Genomic DNA, 20,419 nt, shown 5'->3' with positions numbered 1-20,419 from the left:
CTAGGCAGTGGGGGTTCAGTGACTTCCCTGGGGTCAAGTAGCTAGGAAGTACTAGGGCCAGATTTTAATACAGGTCCTTCTGACTCCAAGCCTGGTAGCCTATCTCTTGTGCGACCTAGCTGCTCTGAGCTCTATGGACTTTTTTATTTAAATCCTTACCTTCTGTCTTAGAATCAAGACTAGGTAGAGGTTCCAATGAAGAAGAGTGGTAAGGACTAGGCAACTTGGGTTAAATGTCTTGCCTAGAATCACACAGCTAGGAAGTATCTGAGGTCAGATTTGAACCCAGGACCTCCCATCTCCAGACCTGACTCTATCCCCTGAGCCACCTAGCTGCCCCATCTAAACTTAAAGATAGATAGATAGATAATTATTTTTCAATGTAATTAAGAATCTATGTATTTCATTTTATGTATTTATAAACATGATTCTGAGAAGGGGGCCATAGGTTCACACAACTATCAAAGGTATCCATGACCAAAAAAAAAAAAAAAAAAGGTGAAGAAGTCCTACTCATAGTGCTATTTCTCTAAGGAGTTCAGAGAAAATAATAACACTTCATATTTATAAAGCCCTTTAAGGCTTTGGAAATACTGATATAATTTCATTTTGTCTTCAAAGTGTATGTTCAATTTCATCGATCCTCACAACAACCCCATTAGGTAGATACTATTATTATTGTTCTCCTCATTTCACAGATAAAGAAACTAAGGCTTAGAGATGAAGGGGCTTTTCCATGGTCACACAGCTAGGAAGTATCTGAAGAGAGGTTCAAGCTCAAATCCTCCTAATTCCAAGTTAAATGCTTTCTATCTACTGGACTAGTTGTTGTTCTATGTGTTGTTTTTCAGTTGTTTCTGGTTCTTTGTGACTTCATTTGGGGTCTTCTTAGCAAGGATACTAGAATGGTTTGCCGTTTCCTTCTCTAGCTCATTTTATAGATGAGGAAAATGGGGCAAACAGGTTTAAATGACTTGCTAAGGGTCACGTGTCAGGAAGTCTCTGAGGCTAGATTTGAACTCAAGAAGATGAATCTTCCTAATTCTGGGTCCAGCATTCTGTCCACTGCCCAACCTAGCTGCCCCACCTACTGGGCGACACTACCTTTTAAAAGAGGGGAAAAAAATTGGTGAGGGTTAGGAAACAAGATGGTCTTCTCAGAGGATATGAGCCATGAACTTGGCCTTGAAGGAAAAGTAGGATTCCTATAAGTAAAGAAGCGTTGGAAAGGCCATTCCAGGGAGGAGAACAGTTAGAAGAAAGATGCCTTATCAAGACCAGTGAACAAGCCTGGTCTGACTAGAGTATCATTCTCCATGCCCACCCCCAGAATAGCACTTACACCTAGGAATATCCATGGGGGTAAAGCTGGCCAATAGGTCCCGGAACAACTGGCGGTCCCCCTCCACTTTGCTCAGCCAGTTAGTAGAGTTGAAATAGTACTTGAGGCAGGGCCGCTTCGTGTCCGTCAGGATGACCCTGTCCAAAAACCAGCTGGCATTCTTCCCAGTGTTGTCGTGCTCAATTCTAGAGTAGAAGCAAATAACCAGACTAGGGTCAGTGCCAAATGAGCAGAACCCACTGGGGATTGGCAATGGCCACAGCAGACCCAACTGTTTCTTTCATCAGCCCTTCATACAGAAGGTAGAGCTTGAACTGAGTCTTGAAGGATGAGATGAATGAGAGGAATTCCCTAAGAATGAAGTTAAGAAGGAGGACATTCCAGGACAAAGGCACAGAGACAAAAGCTAGAATATGAAGTGTAAGGAACAAAGGGAAAGCTGGATTCTAGCATGCCGGAAGGAAAGGGAGTAATTAATGAAAAAAAAAAAAAAAAAAAAAAAAGGAAAGGTAGCTTGGGTCCTGGCTATAAAGAAATTTAAAAGCCAAACAAAGGAATTTGCATTTGATTCTGGAGATGATAAGTAGCCAGTAGAGTCCAGGAAAGAATCCTCACCTGATCTTGTAGATGGCACCAACATTGTTAGTTCTGACCCGGAATACATCCACGTTGGCTTTTGAAAAGGCAGCTTCGCTCCTAGGATGTATGGGGACGTAAGTTAGTGAAGATCATCATTCTGGGCCCAGGACCCAGAAGAAAGCCAAAGGCTGAAAATTCCTTCCTTCTCCACCACCTTTTACCTGGCCCCAAAGACTCAGATTGGAGGGAAAATAAAGTGAGTGTTATCACCTCCAACAACTGATATCAAGGGAAGTAATAATAATCCCTTGCCTTTAGGTGACCCTTAAACTTTTGTTTAAAACTCTTACCTTCTATCTTAGAATCATTATGGCGTATTGTTTCCCAGGCAGAAAAGTGTAATGGCTAGGCCAGCCTTGTTGAAGTATTGGCACGCCCCCTGCACAAGAGAGCTGCCCTGTTCCCAAAGCCCAAGGACATTGTTCTTGCATGCTCCTGCCTCTCTATCTAGTTGCCCAAAGCAAGCACTTCTTCCTTCAGCTCTCTCCTAAAGGAGGAGGGGGAGAGAGAGAAGGGGGGGGGGGGGTCTCACAGACAGTTTGAATTTGCCTTCTGGGCACTTGAACTCCAAAACCTTGGCCAAAGCTGGGCTAGGCACTGGGAATTAAGTGACTTGCCTAAGGCACTTGAACTCCAAAACCTTGGCCAAAGCTGGGCTAGGCACTGGGAATTAAGTGACTTGCCTAAGGTCATACAGGTAGGAAGTAGATGAGGCCAGATTTGAACCTAGGACCTCCCAGCTCTAGGCATGGCTCTCAATCCACTGAGCCATTACTCACTGCCTCCCAGCTCTTAAACTTTTTAAAGTCCCATCCCATTCGATCTTCTTCATGCCTCTGAGGGAGACAGGGGAGGTAATATTATCTCCATTTTATAAATAATGAAATTGAGGCTAGAAATATTGAGTGGTTTGCTCATAATCACATGGCTATTTAGTAGTGAAACCATAACAAAATATTTCAGATTAATTGCTTTAAATTCTGGGGAACGAGGAATGTAGAGAAGGAATATTCAATGCCTTTGGAGTTCTTGAGTCCAGTATGTTTTACTTCCCCACACCACCACCACCCCCCCTCCCAGGACACAATATGATATTCCCAAAAGGGGGTGTAATGGTAGTCCCAAGTAGATGCAAACCTTGGGTACCATTCCAACAGGCAAGGAAACCAAAGTGAACAAGCATGGGAGAACAACAACGTGAGAGAAGCTGTATACGTATAATCTGGCAAACAGTATGGACAGAAAACACACCAGACATTCAGCAGCTGACAATGTCATGGCCTCCATCTAGAACAGGACTTGAGTTGATGAAATCCCCTTCCATTGTTCTTGAACAGAACTAAATTAAATTAGTTTTAAACCAGCCTGGAAGGAGCTTCCCAACATAGTAGCAGTTGTTGTAGAGCCCTCTTCTTATATCATACTTCTGCTCCAGGAACTCCAGCCAGCACATCTCTGGTTCTGGCTAGGACAGCCTCTATCTCCCCTCATCCCAGTGGGAACCCTCTCTTCATTAGAGCTGAGCTGGAAATATGTAAAGGGAGAATGCCTTCACACTACAATTAGCAGGCTTGTGAACTAGAAATCTCTATGAGTTCAGATAGACTTCTCAGTAACCGCAGCCCAAAAACCAAATTTCAATGAAATATTTTGAAAAGTCACAGAAATATACAATGATGATTCTTACCGTGTAAATAGAAGAAATAAGATGACAATCAAAACTGAAAGCTGCAGAATTAAAGTGACCGAAATTGGCCAAAAAGAAGAAATATGAGAAGACATTTTTCCCACTTCTTTGCAGAGGTGGGGGACTATAGGTATAGAACACTTCCTAACATGTCAGACTTTTTTTGATACATTGTTTAATTTTGGTTGCACTTTCCTTCTCTTTTTTTATATTGTTATGATAAGGGATGATTATTTAAGTATAAAAGGAGGGTGTTAGGAAATATAAAAACAAAGGTATCATTAAAATTTATTTGAGGAAAATCAAATATAAACAGCCACTTTTTAAAAATGTCACAGAATATATGCCTATTCAGACATTCATTTGTATAGGCTGCCATATTGTTTCAAAGTGGTAGCCTATGTCACAAATCAATCTTCAGGTGTATCTTGATACCCTCCAATTATACAATTATATACTTGTCTATTTTTATAAATGTGTGTACTGTTCCTGCCAGAAATTTCTGTTTTCCATAGTACATAGGTATTCATTTTGTGATATCATGTAGTGTGTCCTAGAGTGAAGGCTCAAAATCTCTGATAGCTCACACCAAAATGTAATTTTCCAATATGACTGGTCATTTTAAAAACTTGTTCATAACATACAGAAGCCTGGGATCCTGGGAAATGATCCTGGGAACAGTACTTAGGTAGCTGGAAGATATGGACTGCTGTTTGGAGAGAGACAGAGACAGAGAAATTTAGACAGAATTAAAGACAGAAACAGAGAGAGAGAAAGAGACGTCACAGAAAGAGATTCTCTTGGTAGTCATGTCCTACGTGTATGAAAAGAGAAAAACATTTGGATATGAAGAGAGGAACTGAGGGAGCTATATACAAAGAGTGTTATCCCTGATATTCAAAGATACCCTCATAGTATTAGCAGAATGTGAAAAGAATAATATTCTGTAGAAAGTGAAGTATCTATGACCTCTTGAGTGATGAAGTATATGCCTTGTGTCAGGCAGCACCCTTCAGCTTTTCCCTCTGAAAGGATGAAGGAACAGATCATTCGAAATGGATATTGTGATGAGTTGGTGAATAAATCCTGAATAATCCCATAGGAGAACATCTCCGCAACTCACTCAGTCAGAGAACCAGGTTGGCAGAATTAGAATTCTTAGAAATCTTAAAATTCCCATTCCTGATCATAACAAATCCCTACCACATAGGTGGAGGAGGGAAGAGAGAACCTCAGTGGACAGAATAGGGATGACAGCCCAACTAGGTGCAGTTAAAAGAGCCCAATGGAAAAAATCCTCCTGGAGAAAGATGACAGGGTCCAAGGTGGCTCTGAAGGAGTGAACTAGAAGCCATACCAAATTAAATCAAGTTGATAGAGTAACTAAATACAAGAAGGTAGAGAGAAAGGAATGCATGGCAATTCTGCAAAATCTACCATGGAGGAATTGAGGGAAAATAGCCCCAAATAATGTTCTTGAATGGTCACAGAGAATTAGCTACGCATCCTCCTACCTCCCCTGTACCTAGACTGCCTTGAACCTGGGCACAGAAGTCAGCATGCAAGTTCAGATAGGTTTGAGACTATTACTTCTCAGAGAATAAAAACCACTAGGAACACATACTATTTCATCCTTTTATTGTAAGTGGGGAGGGAGTTACTGCTTTCTTTGCACTGGATTTGGGTCCTTCTGGATCTAATAGCAGCATGAGAGAAAAGAGCATACACTCCCCTTCCAGCAGCACATCAGCACCCAACAGAAATCCTGCTGATAACTGCCGTAGGCAGAACCTAGCATTTGAGCTTATGGCCATCCCAATCTAGAGAGCCAGGATTCAGCCTCAGCCCCAAATGCCATGCATTCTCCATCAGTGAAATCTTGACAATGGAAAACGTGATTCAGAAAGATACATGAGATTCAATCTTTTTGCCATATTGTTAAAAAAAAAAAAAGGTGACATAGCATCAGGGCCCCTGGTAAATTGGAGAAGGAATCTGCCAGGAAACTATAGGAAGGTGATTTCCTTCTGTTCCTGTGTCAGCTCCTAAGCGAATTACTGCCTCTGGCTGTGAACTGATTGATTGGGACAGCACCAAGCATATCATCACATATCTGGTAGGTGCTGAACACAGACTTTCTGATTATGCTTGTGATTCATTACCTCTGAAATCCTTGTCCTGCTTTCCTCAAAGGGCATCCAGGCCATAGGATTTCATTCATCCCAAACCGTTGCTTGTTTTCATATCTATGCCTTCAGTTAATTCTCATGCCTCATCCTCTCCTCCCTTTTGAAATGTCCCCACTCCAGCCCCAACATCTGCCATCCCTTTGCTTATCCAAAATCTATATATTCTATAAAGCCCAATTAAAACAACCCCTCTTCAGGAAGTCTTCTAAGATCAATCCCACTCCATCCTGATTTTTATTATTGCACTCCTTATTTGGCACTCTCTCCGCATTTATACAACTCATGTTAGTGTTTCACAACTCAAATTTTGCCACAGTCTGAAAAAATAACTCAATTCCTTCTCTTTAGACAGACCCACTCACTGCCTCAGAAGACCCAGCAGATGAGGAGGGGATTGGGAATAGAGGGTGGGAAGAACAGGACATTAAGAAAATAAGTCTTATTTGCTTTAAGTTTAGGTTTTATGAATCCAGACGTTTGGTGGTAAATGTTTTGCAGACCAGTAAATATATGCCATGTGCTAGTAACTGGGGAACACTGGTCTATACTACTCTATCGTGCATTTGTCTTTACGTTGCTTTGAAATTCTTCATCTGCTATATGTGCAGATGTCTCCTCTCCCCAGTTAAAGTGCAAAGTCCCCTAGGGTAGAAATGGCATCTTCTGCTTACCTATCCCCAAAGCACCTAGCACTGGATTAGTCAACCAGCAAGTGCTTGGAGCTATTAACCTTCAGCAGGGAAGAAAATTATCTAAGTAGGTTGTTTCAAGAATTTAATTTATAAACTCCTCCCAAGAGACTAAGCACCTCTATACCTGCCTTAATCCAAATGAAGCTGCAAATGGGGGAACTGTCTCTCCTTCTGCCTGCAGACACACCTGTAAGCCATTCTGCATCCAGCAGGAAGTGTAATGGAGAGGAGAGGACAATCTTTTCCCCAGGATTAGCAAGCACTTTTGTTGTTCCTTGGAATCTAAATGTCACCTGCTTAGAACTTTCAGACCTGTTATCTTTTCTACTTTAGCTAATTCTTCCTCTGGCTTATTGTCTATCTAGCCTGTAGAATTCACCTAATCCTTTCAAACCTTTACTTAACCTTGGATTTGACCTTCCTAACCTACAACTGATCCCTCTAACCTTGTCTGCTCCTCTAGATTAAATATTGCCAACCTGACTGGGGATTCCTTCCAGACTCCTGGTCAGATCCTGGCTCCTTCTGGCCTGCCCTACTTTACTGATGCTCACACCATTTAAAAAAACAAAACAAAAACTATAAGAATCTATTCTGTCCCATCCTGTCCATCCTGGTAGCTGTTTGGTTACTGGTGGCAGTGATGGCCTTGGAAGAAAATAGATTCAATGACTGCTGGAAATTTACTTCCAGAAAGTCAGGAAGGCTCTCTCAACAAAATCTCCCCCACTTTCCTCTTCACTGAAGGCTCAGATTCCTTTAAGTGAGAGCATCTTTTATACCCCAATGAGAGAGAAGGCTTGAATTTCAGATCCTTACAGGGGAGGGCTTGCAGAGATTGATACTCATATGGTTGGTGGGGGCAGATTCAAGGCTCTCGGAGCCTTTTCTGAAAGGAAGTTTTAGTAGGGGGAAAAGAAAAAAAAATCAGAGCCTTGGATGCTTGAAAAAGAGATGGAGTGCTAGACATGATCTTTGCCCACTTCTTCCCAATTTCATACTCTCTCTCCATATAGCAGAATGCTACAGCTATTCCATATGGCAAAGGAGATGGATATTTCATGTAGTCTTGTTACCATGCCCATTTCATTTGGGTGACAGTTTTCCCGCGAGCAAGTCACTCTTTGAAGTATAAGGTTTATAAGATGATACCCTTTTCTGTAGGAATCAACAAAACAAGAAGTTATATCTATCTTCCCAAGGCTCATGCCACAGCCCACTTTTGAAGGAGTCTAGGCCCCAGCATGGCTCAAGGAGAGGGTGCTATAGAAAATAACTGTCATTTTCTATAGGAATGATGGGGCTTGCTCAAAGGAAATCCCAGGCCTTGGATTCACCCCTTATCAGACTACCTTTACTGAATATGCAATGTAGTCTGAAAACAGGCATTATGATCTTTAGCCCCAAAACTTATAAATACCCTTTTTGTCTCTCTGAAAAATATTCATAACAATGAGATATAATGGAAATCACTTTGGAATAGATTTTGGGTAGTCTTAGTTTCACCATTAATTTTTTTTTAGTAACAACTCTGACAGAAAGGCAAGGGCTAGGCTAACAAGGCCAAGTGACTTGCCCAAGGTCATAGTTAGTACATGTCTGAGGCCAGAATAGAACCCAGACACCAGGCGTGGTGCTCTATCCACTAATAGCCACCACGCTGCCCCTTTTGCCAGTAATTCTCTATTATTGTGGGCAGATATTTCCCTTCTCTGAACCTCAATGCCTTGGTTTCTCTCCCTATAAAATGAAGGAATTGGGCTAGATCAGAAGCTTTAGAAATGTGGTTCTCCTGGGTGGGGTCCATGAAACCCTTTAGGAGGTCTAAGAAGTCAAAATTATATTCATAATCATATTAAGACATTTTTATTTCTAATATAAAAAATATTGATAGAGCCCACATAAGCAAAGGCTTTTGGGGAGTGGTCCTCAATAATTTAAGAGTGTAAAAGCCAAAAATGTTTTAAGAACCACTAGACTAGATGATCTCTAAGATCTCTTCCAGGTTTAACATTCTTTATTCTGTGTGTGTGTGTGTGTGTGTGTGTGTGTGTGTGTGTGTGTGTGTGTGAGAGAGAGAGATCTTCCTTGTTTAGCGAATAGATCCACTTCCTTGATCATGAGATTCCCTATGCTATTGATTGAATTGTTTTGACAGCTAGGTTTAAAAAGATTTATCTTCCCTTCTTTTCTATAAATACTTTTTCATCATTCAATGATTATGCAAAATATTTTCACAAACATAAAGGAACTTCTGCTCCTCTCACCAACCCTGGGAAATAGATAGACAAGAATTCTTCCCACAATTTGGGGAAGAAGAAACTAAGGCCTTGGCAGGAAAAATTACCTCCTTCATGTAGTTAGTGTCAAAGTAGCTAGTTTTACACCAGGACTAGACTTGAGGTCTCCTGAATGTGCAATATAACCTAAAAATAGGAGTTATGGTCTTTAGACCTCAGGGTTATACTCTTACCTACCCTAGTGTTCCTTTTCCAAATCAAAATCAAACTTGAAAAAAAATTTGGTCTGAGTTAAGAGTTATTTTTTAAATCCTTTTCTTCCATCTTAAAATCAATGCTGTGTATTGGTTCCAAGATAGAAGAGCAGTAAGGGTTAGGCAATGGGGGTTATGTGACTTGCCCAGGGTCACACAGCTAGGAAGTGTCTGAGGTTAGATTTTTCTAAGCTTGGATTTTGATTCACTAAGCGCCTAGCTGACCCCAAGAGATAGTTATCTTAATGATAAAAATGTTTTAGAGAATTCATTTCAACTATGTATAAGAATCCTGGCTAAAAGCTCCAAGAAATAGTCCTGCTTCAGTGGGCACAGAAGAATCATTTGAAATCAGGACAATTTTATTTTTAAATGGTGCCACTAATATGACAGCAGTTTACAACCTCTGACATAGATTATAAATGTCCTCTGTTCTAATATTTGTTTCTGTTAGTAACTGGGTTAACAAACCACTTCCTAAAAACCAGAAAATAAGCCTCAGCTCAGCTGCTATCAAGATGATTAGACATTCCAAATGGGCAAGGCTAGCATCTGGATACCAGACAGTATAGGGAAACCAAGTGGGGAAACTGTGCAAGGTGGAAGGATGGCACAGGAGGAGCAGAACATCTCCAACACATGGTTCTCTATTCAGAAAAGTCCTCCAGTCCCTTTAAGTTTCGGTGGTCAGGAAGTTGTCTTCTCAGACATTACCCAACAGCCCTGCCTACTGCAGCTTGGCAAGAGCCCTGACCATCTCAAGGCTTTTCCAGGATACTCACTTGCTAGAGAGATGGAGCTTAGGAGTTAGCCCATTCTCCCCGAAAATGGAAATGAAGACGTTGGCATTGGTTCCTGCACCCCGAACATCACCAGTCATCGTGATCACCTCATATACTGAGAAAGGAGAGAAGAATATGTGATTGGAAGAAACGGAGGAAATTTCTTATTGCTGACAGTGTTGTTTAGTTGATTCAGTCAGGTCTGACTCTTCATGACCCCATTTGGGGTTTTCTTGGCAAAGATACTAACATGGTTTGCCATTTCCTTCATTTTACAAATGAGGAAACTGAGGCAAGCAGGGTTAAGTGAATTGCCCATAATCACACAACTAAGTGTCTGAGACTAGATTTGAATTCTCAAAGATAAGTCATTCTGGAACTCTATCCATTGTACCACTTAGCTGAGGAAATTACTCAGATTCATAACATCTAGAGCTAGCAGGCCCCCTAAAGATCAATTAGTCATATTATTTATTGTTTAAAGTTCTGAACCCTACAGGGTAGAATGGGGCTTGAAATGAGCTTATTGCCAGCAAACTAAATATTAAGCAAGCCTGCATGAATTTCCTCTGAAGAGTGAAGTTTTTAGAAATGAAAGATCTGACCGAAAAGAACAAAAGATCGATTAGTTAACTTCTCTTGTTTTACAGAGAATAACTGAGGCCCAGATGAGACCATAACCATACAACAATGAAGTTGCTGAGTCAAGATATGAACTCAGGTCTCCTCACACTCCAGAGAGTAATAAAGTCAAGGCTTCCAAAATAACAGGTACTTAAAGCTGTCATATTGCCAAGAACGCTGGCTCCAAACTTTCTCTCCGGAATGATCTCATAGTACTTCCTTTTGGCCATTCTTAATCTGACAACCAAACTGGTCTCTTTGCTTCAGAGCCCACAGCACCTACCACATATTCCACCCCAGTTGCTGGGATCCTCCTCACCCCTGCCCAATGATTTTTGTTACTGATATGCATATGCAATTGTATATACTTCTATAGAAAGTTGTTGTCCCTGAAAGAAGTCCCTTGAGAACATCAGCTATTCCTTTTGTTATTGAAACCTCAGAACCAACATGGTACCTGGAACATAGCAGGCTCCTGATGCATGAATGCTTTCTTATTGTTGTTTTACTACTCACAGAAGAATCAGTCCATGATCCCAAGTGCCAGAGCCTAGAGACCCAGGACTTCTTTGATCTGTGGAAGGCCCTAGAAGCATTTCTGAATCATAGAAACAGCTGGCACATCTGGAAAGGACTAAAAGTGCACTTAGTCCACTGCCTCATTTTCATATGGGAAAACTGAGATCCATAGAGGTGAGGACACTTGCCTTTGGTCACACAGTAAATTGGTTGAAGAGATAGGACCCGTCTCAGACATGCCTCATCCCTCCATTCAAATCCAGGTCCAGTATGTTTATTCTCTCAAGAATTTGACATCACTCCAGAGAATATTTGATTTTGTCTATCATCTCCCTCCAGGAGCTAGTCTACCTTCACACCTTCAACTATCTCCTCAACTTCAAATCATCTCTATTTCTGGTCCTGACTCTCTTTCAGCTCCAATTACAATGCCCCACTGCCTGATGGATGTATCCACTTGGATCCCTGGAGCATTAAGACTGTGGGTGCAGGAGTATTGAACCCAAAGTAGAGAGAGCTCAGCTTAATTTACAACAACACCACTGAATTACAGAACAACCAGGTAGCTGGCGTAAACTTGTCCTCTGATCTCCCTCTGCAAGATGGGAATGATATTATGTGTACTATCCATCTCACAAGACTGTTGTGAGGAAATCATAGTGCATATTTTAAAAGATATTTTGTTTTCCTAATTACATGTAATAACCTTTCAAATATGTTTTCTGAAGCTCTAAGATCCAAACTGTCTCCCTCTCTTTCCTCCCCCCTCCCAGAGATGGTGAAAAATTTGGTCAGGGTTATACACGTATTATCATCGCATTGTAAATTTTAAAGGGTTACCTGTGTGTGAGTTATTTTCATGGTTATTATTATAGATTGTCAGGCCAACATGTGGATCATTTTCCCAGTGGTCTCTTTCTGTGGAGGCAACTACTTCTTGCATTGCCCCTCCCATCTGTAAGTAGACCCTGTGGGGGCAGATGTTCCTAGGACTACCAATAACAAAGAAAACTAGCTCTGTGGGTACTTTCTCAGGAAGAAAGAAAGGCGAGTGACTTGAAACCCCAAATGCTCCTCAAAATTTCTCTATTTCTCTCCGTGTCTCTCTCAACAATACTATCAAATATTGTTCAGTCTACCTCCACAGCATACATTCCAGCCATTCTCTCTTCTCTACTCATATGCCCAGCCCCCTAGTTAAGGCTCTCATCACCTTCCATCTAGACCAGTGATTCACAAACTTTTTTGGTCTACCAGCCCCTTTCCAGAAAAAATATTACTTAGCACCCCCTGGAAATTATGAAACTATTTATTGAACTCAGAATAGAATGTAATACAAAAAAAGTGTGGCCATCACCACTCTCCTAGATCGCTGCAGTACCCACCAGGGGGCAATGGCACCCACTTTGGGAATCACTGATCTGGATTATTATAACCACTACCTAATTAGGATTCCCAGCATCCAGTTCCCGCACTCTCTAATCTATTTCCCACAGGGCTGCCTTGACCATCTTCATAAAGTACAAGCCTGGACATCTCATTCTCCTGCTAAGGAACCTTTGTGGTTCCCTATTGCCTCCAGGATAAAATACAGCCTGTTCAGCTTGGCATTTAAGCCTTTCACAAATGGCCTTCAGTGGGGAGAATCTAGGGGGCTCAGTGGATTGTGAACCAAGCCTAGATACGAGAGGGAAGTCTTGGGTTCCGATCTGTCCTCAGATACTTCCTAGCTGTGTGACCCTGGGCAAGTCACTTAACTCCCATTGCCTAAACCTTACCACTCTTCTGTCTTGGAACCAATACATAGAAGATAAGAGGGGAAAAAATGGCTTTCAGCCTACCTTTCTAGGATTCCTACACATTATCACACTTCACATATTCTACATTCTTACCAAACTATCCAACTTGCTGGTCTCAAACCTGAAATTCCATCTCCTGCCTCTGACTCATATCAAGAATGGACTCCCTTCTCACCTCCACCTCCTTAAAGCTTTAACTAATTTCACAGCCCATCTTTGGAGAAGCCTTTTCCAATTCGTCTGGTTGTTAGTGTTTTTTTTTCTCTCCTCTTGTGTGTTGTATTCCCTTCATAAAATATAAACTCCCCAAGGGCAGGGTATGCTTTTTGTTTTGATTTTGTAGTCCTGGGGATTAATACAGTTCCTTTTATAGCATAATAAAGCTTAACAAATGTTTGCTGGTTCATACAATTGATTTTGAAATCTGAGTGTACATTCATCCCTCTTAAATTTCATCTTATTCTGTTCATCTCGTTGTTATTGTTTTAGGCTGTCATGATCTATTTGCATCCTAATTTTTGTCATCAAACATATTAGTCATCCCTCTGAGCTTCATGTCATCTGCAAATTTGATAAGTTCACCATCTATGCCTTCATCCAATCCTTATTAAAATGTTGGGAAGAACAAGGCCGTGACACCACACTAGAGATAGCTCTTCACACTGACACTGATCCATTAATCAACATTCTTTGGGTCTAGAGATCCAACTAGGGTTGAAATCACCTAATAACAAATATCTCTCTGTCTTCCTCATGAGGCAGATTAGCAGATATTTTGCTGAAGTCCAGCCAGACTGTGTCTAAGCAACTCTACTAATATAGCAATACCAACCTCAAAAGGAGGGGTGGGTGATGAGATTAGTCTGATATGATTTTATATTCTAGGATTTAAAGGTAAGAGAGGCTTCAGATTGGGGGGGGGGGCGGTTGGATTGCTCAGTGGATAGAGAGTCAGGCAGAGACAGGGGATCCTGGGTTCAAATCTAGCCTCAGACACTTCTAAGATGTGTGATCATGGGCAAATCACACCCCCAATTTCCTAGCCCTTATCATTCTTATGCTATGGAACCAATACTTAGTTATAATTCTAGGATGGAAGGTAAGGCTTGGATTTTTCTTAATGGATGAGCAAACTGGCACCCCAAATCGTTAAATAAATTACCCACAATCTTGATGAAATAAGACCCAGTTAGACCATCTCTTTTATAACATATTTGAGGATAGGCCAGAAATTGATGTCAGGCTTACTTTAAGAATCCAATTAATAATAAATAAACTTTAACATTTAATTTTAAAGCTTAAACTTTAAAATTTAATAATAAATAATAAATAAAACTTTTAAGATAAATAAATTTTAAAGAATCCAATTTCTTCCTCCTTTCAAAAATCATAGATTACCATCAGTAGCTCAGTAGAGCATCTGCAAACTTTTTCAGCCACCCACAATGAGCTAGGGGGCAGCTAGGTGGTGCTATGGATAGAAGGCTGGGTTTGGAGTCAGGAAGACTCATTTTTGTGAGTCCAAATCCAGCTTCAGATACTGACTGGCTGTGAGGCCCTGGGCAAGTCACTTCATCCTGTTTGCCTCAGTTTCCTTATCTGTCAAATGAGCTGGAGAAGGAAATGGCAAATCATTCCAGGGTCTTTGCCAAGAAAACTCCAAATGAGGTCATGAAGAATCAGACATGACTGAATAACAATAATGAACTATTCATCTGGGCCTGGTGACTTGAACTTATAAATGACGGTTTAGATCTCTTTCCATTCCTTCCCTTTGCTTCAATTTTCTGTCAACCATTGTTGTTCAGTACTTCTAGTCTACGATCATTCCTCTTAGTAAAGGGGGAAAAAAAAGAAGCAAAGTAGGAGCTGAAAAGTTCTCTGCTATCAACTGACCATCAATGATTTTGGCCCCATCTACCCTGAGTAGTGGTCCTTGGTTTGTTGTTCAGTCATTGTTCAGTCATTTACTACTCTTCATGACCCCATTTGGGGTTTTTGTGACAGGGATACTGGAGTGGTTTGTCCTTCATTCTCCTGCTTATTTGACAGATGAGGCAACTGAGGCAAACAGGGGAGAGTGGTTTGCCCAGGTCACAAAGTCAGGAAGTATCTGAGTCTGAATTTAAATTTAGGAAGATGAGCCTCCTGACTCCAGGTCTAACACTCTATCCACTGAGCCACCTGGTCCTTAGTTACCTGCCCTCATTTTTAAAAATCTATACTAAGGGGGCAGCTGGGTGGCTCAGTAGATTGAAAACCAGGCCCAGAGATGGAAGGTCCTGGGTTCAAATCTGATCTCAGGCACTTCCTAGCTGTGTGACCCTGGGCAAGTCCCTTAACCCCCATTGCCTAGTTCTTACCACTCTTTTGCCTTAGAACCAATAGACAGTATTGAATCTAAGACTGAAGGTGAAGGTTTAAAAAAATAAAAATAAATAAAAATCTAGACTAAGAGATGAGTTTTCTATATACAGATAATCCTTACTTCATAAAAATTTGCATTATGCAAATCTGACTTTATGGAAAGGATTCTGAAAGAAAAGATGGATCCAAATACTTTAAGATTTTTAAAAGTTCAAAGTCTAGTTGAGGATAATATTGCTTGCTATCATCAGATATAGAAGAGAGAAAAAAAAAAGAGAGAGAGCTGTCCAAACATCTCTCCATAACTTTATTTTTTAAAAAGTTGCCCAGCCAACCACTGGTGATAAAATCTAGGGGCCCTGGGTGAGGAAGAGCCAAGATCCTGCACACCTGTATGAACTCTGTTGGACAGTGTGCTATGCAGGGTGTTTGGGGAAGGCGAGGACCTCTAGTAGGAGGGCTTGTTCATCCACCTGCCACCCCTAGCTCTTACCTGTGGCTCCAGAAAGTATTAGAAGGCACAACAGCAGCTAAACCCTGGTAAAACTGTCTGGGCAGAGAGTTTGAAGGTAATGGAGAGGCCAGAAACCCACCAGTGAATTAGGGGAATGTCTGTCTGTGTAGGCATGTGAAGGTTCTCCCTGTACAATGGGTAGATGAGAATCCTTTGTTCCAAAAGTCATGAAGGCAGTGGAAGCAGGCTGGGAAGAGTGCTTAGAACCTGATGGGATATCCAAGATGCCAGGGTCATCCACTGTATCTGGACCATCGCCAGTCATCTGGATTTTGATGACTATGGAAGATAGAGAGTGGAGCCAACAATTTAGTGTGCTCTATCTCGCTTCAAGCCAATTTATGCCCAAGTCAAAAGACATCACCCAGCAATGTTATTTTGGTCCTCTTCTATGTGCATACTTTATCATTGACTTTACCTTTCATTTCATAATTCTACTTATTATCTTGGTACAGTCTTTAAAATGTATGCATTTTAGTAAATTTTATGACTTGCATAAAGATATTATTTTGTGTATGCCTTTCTTATATAATCTAAAAGAAGTGGATGTTTTGGGGCAAATTCGCATGCATAAAAATCGCTTTATCTAGAAATCTGCTTACATAAAGCAAGAACTGCCTGTAGTCATATTGGAACCAATGAAGTGGTGCAGTGGGTAGAACATTGGACCCAGGATCAGGAAGACCTGAGTTCAAACCCTGGCCTCACATACTTACTAACTGTTTGACTCTGGCCAAGTCACTTAATCTGTTTTCCTCAGTTTCCTCATCAGTAAAATAGAGATAAAAATGGCACCTGACTCCCAGGGTTGTTGTGAGGATTGAATGAGATCATTGCAAAGTGCTTGGGACAGTCCCTGGCACACAGTACATAAATGTTAGCTATTATCATGTTGATTTATTTGCCACAAGACCTTTCTTGCTCATCGGAAACAGTCATTTGTGTCATCAGAATCTCATTCTTTGGCCAACTTTCCCTGCAGACTCTAAGGCTTTGGCATTTTCCCTTTCTTTCTCTGAATTCTTTTATATTCACTCTCCTGGTTAATTATATAATCTGGCCAAAGTGTGAGGCTTGCATAAGGTAGCATTCCTCTTCCAGTTTTGTCATCTCCATTGCCCAGAACAGGCTGTCTGGCCTCACAGAGAAGGGAGGGAAAAGGTCATATTCCTACACCACCTCTTCAATCAAACCTGCTCCTTTTTAACAAAGTATATATTAGTAATAATAATAATAAAGTATATATTAATATTGGTCTATCTGGGATAAGGATCACGTGTCCCATAATGTCTCAGGGACACCTCAATGGTTCCATGGTTCCATGGTTCCAATATATTTACCTCCTTGTCAAATAGTCAGTCAACCATCAACAAGCACTATTCAATACAATGCTAAGCATTGGGAATGCAGAGGAAACAAAGAGAGGCGAAAAATCAGTCTCTGCCCTCAAGGAACTTAAATTCTAATGGAGGGATACTTGGTAAGGTATATCCAAGAACTGAACGCCAGTTTGCACCCCTTTTCTTGGCACCTAAAATCCATCTTGGGGTGTTTCTTTAGTGAATTAGGTTTCCATTCGGCCTCCACCCTTTGATTAGACTAAGAACAAGGCCAGAGGCTTATCCATATATGGAGGACACCAGCCAGAAGCCTCATGACTCCCTGGTGACCCAGAAGAGAGAAAAAAAGAGAGAGCTGTCCAACTCTCTTGGCTTCTTGTCCCACTTGACCCTTGGCCTCTGACCCGGATGGAAGTCAATTTTGTCCAACCAGGGTGGCCCAGAAAAAGTGATGTCAAGGGGGTATAAATTATGGATCTAGGAAAGCTCAAGGCTCTCTCCATCCTGGTGAAGCATAGGAATGAGTTCCAGTTAGCTAGGCAACTGGCCGTGTGATTATGTGCCTTTCCAACCCACTTTTTACCATTTAATAATTATAAACTGATACACAACCCCTAGAGAATTTTAACTGTAACAGCAAAGTAGGTGGAAGGTGATCTCAAAGGGAAAGCCATTAATCTGAGAAAAGACCTCCAGTAGAAAGTTAGGTTTGCCCTGAGTCATGAAGGAATATAGGGGAACTAAGAGGTCGATATGAAGAGAGCTTTCTAGGCACGGAGAATAGCTAATGTGAAGTTACAAAGAGAAGATGGTGTCCTTTGTGAGGAGCAACAAGAAACCAGTGTGTCCAAGTCAAAGAACACGAGGAGAGGTGTTAAGTGTAAGAATTTTGGAAAGGTAGGAAGGAGCAAAGCGTAAAGAACTTAAAATGTAAAAAAAAAATAAAACTCCATATAAATATAAGCTATTTCCAGTCAGGTTGTCTTTATTAAGCACCTTCTATGTGCTAGGAACCATTCTAAGGCAGAAGATACAAAGAAAGGCAAAAATAGTCTTCCTCTCAAGGAGTTCCTAACCCATTTGGGAAGACAACATGCAAACAACTACATACGAACAAGATATATAGAGGATTCATTGGATATTTACTTCTCTTCTTGCCCTATCTCCCTCTGTTTCTCCATTTTAAAAAAAAAGGAAGAGTTTATATTTGATCCTAGAGGCAATAGGGAGCCACAGAGATCATTGTGCAGGAAGGAGGCATGTTCAGACCTGAGTTTCAAAAAATTCACTAGAAGATGTGTTGGAGTGGAGAGAGACAAGAAGAATATTTAGAAATCTTTTGCAATAGTCCAGGCAAAAGGTTGCTCTGGGGGATACTTGTGTACTTAGCATCATAAGACCATAAAGTTCAAACTGGAAGAGCTGGTAGCAGAGAAAAATTTGGCCTTATGCCCAAAAGGGCTATAAAATTGGGCAAACCTTTTGGTCAAGCAATACCACTAACTGGTTCCCCAAGGATATCAAAGGAAAAGAACCCAGCACAAAAATATTTAGAGCAGCTCTTTTTATGATGGCAAAGAATTGGAAACTGAGGGGATATCCATCAATAATAATGGGTGTAATGAAATACTATTGTGCTATAAGAAAGGATGAAGAGGACTATTTCAGGAAAACTTGGGAAGACTTATATGAACTGATGCAAAGTGAAGTGAGCAGAGCCAGAAGAACAATGTACATGGTAACAGCAATATTGTGAGGATGATCAACTGTAAAAGACTCATGCCATCTGATGAAGACAATGATTCACTATTAACTCAAAAGGACTTGTGATGAAAAATGCTATCCACATCCTGATAGAGAACTGATGGACTTGGAGAATAGATTGAAGCATATTTTTACCTTTATTTTTCATTATTTTTTTCACAGAATGTTGCTAAAGTAAAAATAGATTTTGCATGACTTCATATATACAGATATACAATGACTATCTTATTCCTTGCCTTTTCAATGGGTAAAGGAAAAGGTGAAGGGAGGGAGAGAAATTGAAAATAAACAAATATTTTTAGAAAGATGTCACCTTACTCCACCCATTTATTTTACAGATGAGGAAAAATGAGGCCTTAGAAGTGATTTGGTTGAGTTTGCAAAAATAGTAAGTTTCAGAGCTGGGATTTCAGCCATATATTCTAACACCAAATCCAACACTTTTATTTTTACCAGGCAAAACTTTCTGACCCACTACAAAAAAGCCTATAAAGTATAGCGTGTTAATATTCCAATTTCATATACTGAGAAACTGAAGTTCAGAGATATTTAGTGACAGGTTCAGAATCACTAGTAACTAGCATAGGTAAGATTCAGACTCAAGGCCCTTAACACTTCACCAAGGGCTGTTAAGCTGGGATCCATGAACTTTTAAAAAATATATATTTTTGATAACTGTCATTTTAGTCTAATTGGTTTCCTTTATAATTCTATGTATTTTGTGTACTTTAAAAACATTATTCTGAGAAATGTTCCCCAGATAGCCCAAGGGTGTCCATAACACCCCAAAAAAGATGTGAAGAACCCCTGCATTATACCACCCTGCTTCCCTGGGAAGATTTAAAAGAGATATGCTTTTAAATATCTATAAGGCTGTAATGTGGAAAAGAGATTGGACTTGTTCTGCTTGTCCTCAGAATGCAGAGCTGGGATTGATGGATGGAAATTACAGGGAGGCAGCTTTTTTTGGTTCAATATTAAAGAAGAACTTTCTAAAAATAAAAACTGTCCAACCATGAAATGAGTTGCCTCCCAAAGTAGTGAGTGAGCTTCTTGTCACTGGAGGTGTTCAAATGGAAGCTATATTAAAAAATAAAAAAAAATGTAAAAGCTTTATGAAAAAAAGACTACATGAAAGCCCAACTTTGATACCGACTAGTTGCTGAACCAAATGAAATAATAAGTAGAAAATGTTTTATATTTCATATGAATTAATGGCTATATCACATATAAATATCAACTATTATTATTATAGCCATCTGTCAGATGTAGAGGGAAGTTGGTCCCTACAGTGTTTTCAGTATTTCCTTAAGTCAGTGAACATCAAATGAAAATATCTGTAAAGCAATTAGCACAGTGCCTGGTACAGAGTAGGCACTTAATAAGTGCTTGTTTCCTCACCCTCTATGATTCACCCACTTTGGGCAACAGCTGCAGTTTGGCCAAGAGATCCAACAACAGACTGTAGTTTAGCATACTCTCTGAATTGTCGTTCTCTCTCCTATTTTAAGTGCACACCTGTGAGGTCCTTAAAGTAGCCTGAGAGTGGAGAAAAGAATGCCCAAGACTATCCTTGCCTCTCTCTTCTTCTTTTAACTGCTAACTCACCTCCCACTTTGCTGATCACCGGCAATCCCTCTAAAATTCCCTTTGTAAATTAGAATTTC

General features: G+C 40.5%; 1 protein-coding gene across 1 annotated transcript in view; it reads right to left on the bottom strand.

The window, feature by feature from the left end:
- Positions 1-20,419, bottom strand: part of LOXHD1 (lipoxygenase homology PLAT domains 1) — a 293,979-nt gene that overhangs the window by 250,970 nt on the left and 22,590 nt on the right. Inside the window, exons 2-4 of the mRNA XM_044681634.1 lie at positions 9,826-9,940; positions 1,958-2,038; positions 1,343-1,527 (exon numbers count right to left, since the gene is read on the bottom strand). Coding sequence (XP_044537569.1) covers positions 1,343-1,527; positions 1,958-2,038; positions 9,826-9,940 — 381 coding nt within the window. The remainder of the gene's footprint in view (positions 1-1,342; positions 1,528-1,957; positions 2,039-9,825; positions 9,941-20,419) is intronic.

This window comes from Gracilinanus agilis, chromosome 1 (genome assembly GCF_016433145.1).
Source record: "Gracilinanus agilis isolate LMUSP501 chromosome 1, AgileGrace, whole genome shotgun sequence".
NCBI classification, from domain to species: Eukaryota; Metazoa; Chordata; class Mammalia; order Didelphimorphia; family Didelphidae; genus Gracilinanus; species Gracilinanus agilis.
This window is presented reverse-complemented; position numbering and strand designations above follow the sequence as displayed.